General features: G+C 50.3%; 1 protein-coding gene across 1 annotated transcript; it reads left to right on the top strand.

Moving 5' to 3' along the window:
* Positions 1-2,314: 2,314 nt before the first annotated feature.
* Positions 2,315-3,170, top strand: LOC308350687 (proteoglycan 3-like; the record flags this gene model as incomplete). The annotated part of the gene is given in 3 exon segments (XM_080816197.1): positions 2,315-2,375; positions 2,821-3,053; positions 3,057-3,170. Coding segments are annotated over 3 exon segments (408 nt in total).
* Positions 3,171-4,151: the final 981 nt, after the last annotated feature.

Raw genomic sequence — 4,151 nt, forward strand, 5'->3', positions numbered from 1 at the left:
TGGGGAGATAATGGGCAAGACCGTTACTCTGCAATTGAGCACAGAAATGAGCTCTCAGATACTTCTCCATTTCTAGGTCCCCTGAGAGCACAGAGGAGGGGAGGACTCAGGCCTTTTCACCTTCTGGGCTACCTATCTGGTATTCTGGGTACTGGTGTGCTGGGCTGGAATCCAAGAATCAAATATGTGCTGCCTGGTTGGATGGCACAGAGTTGAGACAAATACCCACCCCCACAAGTCCTCTAGCTCTTGATGGTGGTATCCAGCAAAATCAGGGCTCAGTACTTAGTGGCCTCTTCTTGGACTGCAATGAATTTGGCCAGAGCTTGATTGATTTGAAGTTTGCTATTTTGTTAATTGTGGATTTTTTGCATGTATTTTGATTTTTAATAAAGATCACATTAAAATAGTGTTTCTCTTGACTATTGAATTCTTTTTTTTTTTTTTAAAGATTTTATTTATTTATTTGACAGACAGAGATCACAAGTAGGCAGAGAGGCAGGCAGAGAGAGAGGAGGAAGCAGGCTCCCTGTTGAGCAGAGAGCCCGATGCGGGACTCAATCCCAGGACCCTGGGATCATGACCTGAGCCGAAAGCAGAGGCTTTAACCCACTGAGCCACCCAGGTTCCCTTGACTATTGAATTCTTTAGTGGGCTCTTAAATTTTGCAACTGAGGCAAGTGCCTTGCTCACCTCCCCCTAGTCCCACCCCTGGTGGTGATAGAATGCTGGTGGGAGATGGGGAGTGGGGGTGGGGAGAACAGTGGCCTGGAGTGTCTCAACAACTCTGCATGAAGTTTTCCATTCTGGCTGCTGCCTCCTGGCCATAAGATTATGCCTTGAGATTGGACAAAATGGCGTATTTTACATGTACTAGATCAGTGATCTAGAAGCTGATGGGGTGAGAGAGGACTTTTGGGAATGTGGGGAGACATTTCTGATCATCACGACTCAGGGAGGTGATAGTGACAACTGGTGGGTAGAGGGGATGCTGCTAAACTCATTCCAATCCACAGGACACCCTCCAGCCCCCAACAAAGAACTACTTTACTGCAAGTAATAATAGCAGGAAGGTTGAGAACCTTGATCTAGAGCCACATCATAGAAAATGAGCATAACATTTTAAAGATGTGAAGGAGAGGGAGATTAAAGATGCAAAAGAGAGGGAAAAGGAAGAGGACAGGGAGAGAAAGGAAGAAAGTGAAGGAGAGAGAGAGAGAGAGACAGAGAGTCAGACAAAGACTGAGACAGAGAATCAGAGAGAGACAAGGGTTTCAAACCAAAAAGACTTAGAAATCCCAGTTCTCCTACTTGCAAACTTGGCAAGTTGCCTTCCCTCTCTGAATCTCGTTTCCTCATCTGTGAAGTAAGGACCAGCACACCTTCTCATGGAATGAGGTGAAGACGAGCATTCAGGGATGTGATGCATAGAGAGGACTTGGTCGAGATAAGTGAGTGCTCAGGAGGGCAGAGGCTCCCTTGGCCTCCTACCTCTTCCCCACATGGTCTCCCAGCTCCCTGGGATTCCCCCCCTCATTAGCTGGGATATTGACCAGGGGAAGGCTGCTCCTGGGGTTAAGGAGTGTTGTTCAGACTAGGACACTATAGGGGCAGTAATAATGGCTAGACAACAGTCAGCTGGGGTACTCTTGAGCACATCAGGGTGTCTGGATACCTACATGGGAAGAGAGCCCTGGAACATAGGTCTCCATAGTCCCAAAAAGACAGCAGTTCTCAAGGGTGAGAGGACTGAGCAAAACTCTTCTTATCAGCTCCTCTGTGCTCCCCCTGCAGCAGGGGGCAATCATCCTTGCCTCTTCCAGCTTCCCCAGAAGCCCAGCATAAGAGCCTTGACCCAGCCTCCTCTGGGGCCCAACAGCCAGAAGCACTGAGAGTGGAGGCCTGAGATTCCCGGAGGTGAGTGCTTGACCCACTTGGAAGCCCATCCTCAGGACCACAGTGGCCACCATCCCTTCCCCCTCGTTTCTCAGTATGAATGATAGTGGCCCTGACTCAGAGCCGGCCCATTCTCGCAGGGGCAAGGGTCTGAGCTAAGGGCCGTCTGGGGGAGCAGGGATGGGGCTTTTTAGGAAAAAGGGACTTTTGCACCTGAGCTGACATCCCACGTCCTTTTCCTAATTCTCCAGTTCAGTGCCTGTTCCCTGGGGAGAAAAGAGTGCTCTAACCAATCTTTGCCCCTAATCAACTGGTTAAACAAGGATTTTGTCCCCTGTCTGCCAGGGGCTGTGCAGACACACAAGACACCCACAAGGAGGGAAGGGGAGCTGTGTCCCTGTCCCAAGCCTGAGTGGAAATGAAAGGCCCCCTGCTCCTGCCCCTTCTCCTGCTGGGGACAGTTGCTGCTCTCCATCTGGGTAGGCCTCCCCTTCCCGTCTCACCAATCTTTCTTTTTTCTCCTCTTTCTTGCAGGTATTTTGCCTCACAGAGCCAGGGCCACAGCTGCCCCCCCTTCGGATGACCCAGCCCATCTCTGATCAGATTTCTCCTGGACTCGGAACCGTGACCCAAACTTTCTGCCAGGGTTACTTCACAGGAAAACCCCACCACCTGTGAAGATGAAGGGCTTCTCAGAGGTACCTCCTCCCCGAATACACACCTGTGATGTCAGCCAGAAGTCAGGATCTCACCCACTTGTGTCTACGACCCCAGTGTTCTCACCTCACCCCATGCTAAGGAGATCCTTCCAGGATTGGCTACAGGTGGTGGCTCTAAGAAAGCTTGTGTGGGCCTTCAGAGCTGTCCATGGTCCTGGAAGAAGGGAGACCCCTGTGCTGATTTTAGGTAACCCCTTCTTCCCAGAGAATAATGCTCCCAATCTGGACAGCTGGGAGACACAGGCAGACCTGAGTCAGCATCTGGAATGTGTAGGGAGCAGGAGGGAGACTGCCTTGACCCAGAAGGTGATTCAGTCAGAAGGAGAGGAGACCAAGCCTTCCGGCTATCAGGACACATTTGAGGGTGAGGAGGCGATGGATTCCAACCCAGCTGCCCTAGACAAGGACTTTCAGTGCCCCAAGGAAGTGGACAAGGTTTAAACTCCAGGCAGTCCTGGGTGCAAGCCTTGTTGCTTCCTGTTGGTGCAGAACCTTGAGAAATTTGTAAACGCTCAGGGAAGTGGCAGAGAGGCTATGGTGGAGGACTGGAGGTGAGGAGATCAGATTCAACCTTCTCTTCCCTTTGAGATTAGTGGTTCTTAAAGCCTAGTGTGTGTCAGGATCTCCTGGAGGTCTCATTAAAATACATTTCTGGCTTTGCAAATCTCGGGTGGGGCTTGAGAGTTTGCATGTATAACAATTTCCAGGTAACGATGGTGTTGTTGGTCTGGGGCCTGCACTTTAAGAACCACTGTCTGCACGAGTGGCTTTGGTATTTGATATACCTGTGTTCAGTCCCAGCTCTGCCTGACATTGGCTCTGTTGCTGGGCTGGTCAGCTCACCTTTTGGGGCTTCAGAGTCTTTGTTTGTCAAGTGGAAATATATAGTACCATCTTGTTAGGGATGTGGTTGAGGATTAAATGAGATAATACATGGAAGTATTTGGAATAGTCCCTGGGTCATTAAAACTCTCAATCAATGGTAGTTTTGATTATTCTGAGTATTACTAGTTTTTGCAAAAAGTTCCTGACCAAGGGACACCAGATGGGATTGAGAAGGGCAAGTAGGTCATGGATTTCTGACCTGCAAAGAGATGAGAAGCTTTCTCCTGGAGACTCAGAGACTTGAGAAAAACCGGCGAATTCTCTACCCTACATTTTCTTCTTTCTGCTGAATGTCTGCAGAAGGTGCTCGTCTCCATACACAACTCCAACTCAGATCATCACGTCCTGTGCATGGCCAGAGGGGTCAATGAAGGCCAGGCCTGGATCGGAGGCATGCTCGAGGGCTGGGTAGGTGAGGCACCAACCTCCCTGGGGACAGGAAGTTCTCTTTGATTGTCTCCAGGGACCTCCTGCTGGCATCTAGCCGCATCTCAGCCCTTGAGGCCAGCCTCAAGCAGTGGGCAGTGTGGCACTGGAGCTAGCTTGGACTGGGTCTGGGGGACCGATGATTTTGGGCATCTCATCCCAGCTCCACGCTCACGGACTTCATGCCTGTAGCTTGAAATCTGCCCCAGTGGAGGTATGCACACC

Source organism: Martes martes (genome assembly GCF_963455335.1).
Source record: "Martes martes genome assembly, chromosome: 10".
In the NCBI taxonomy this organism is placed as follows: Eukaryota; Metazoa; Chordata; class Mammalia; order Carnivora; family Mustelidae; genus Martes; species Martes martes.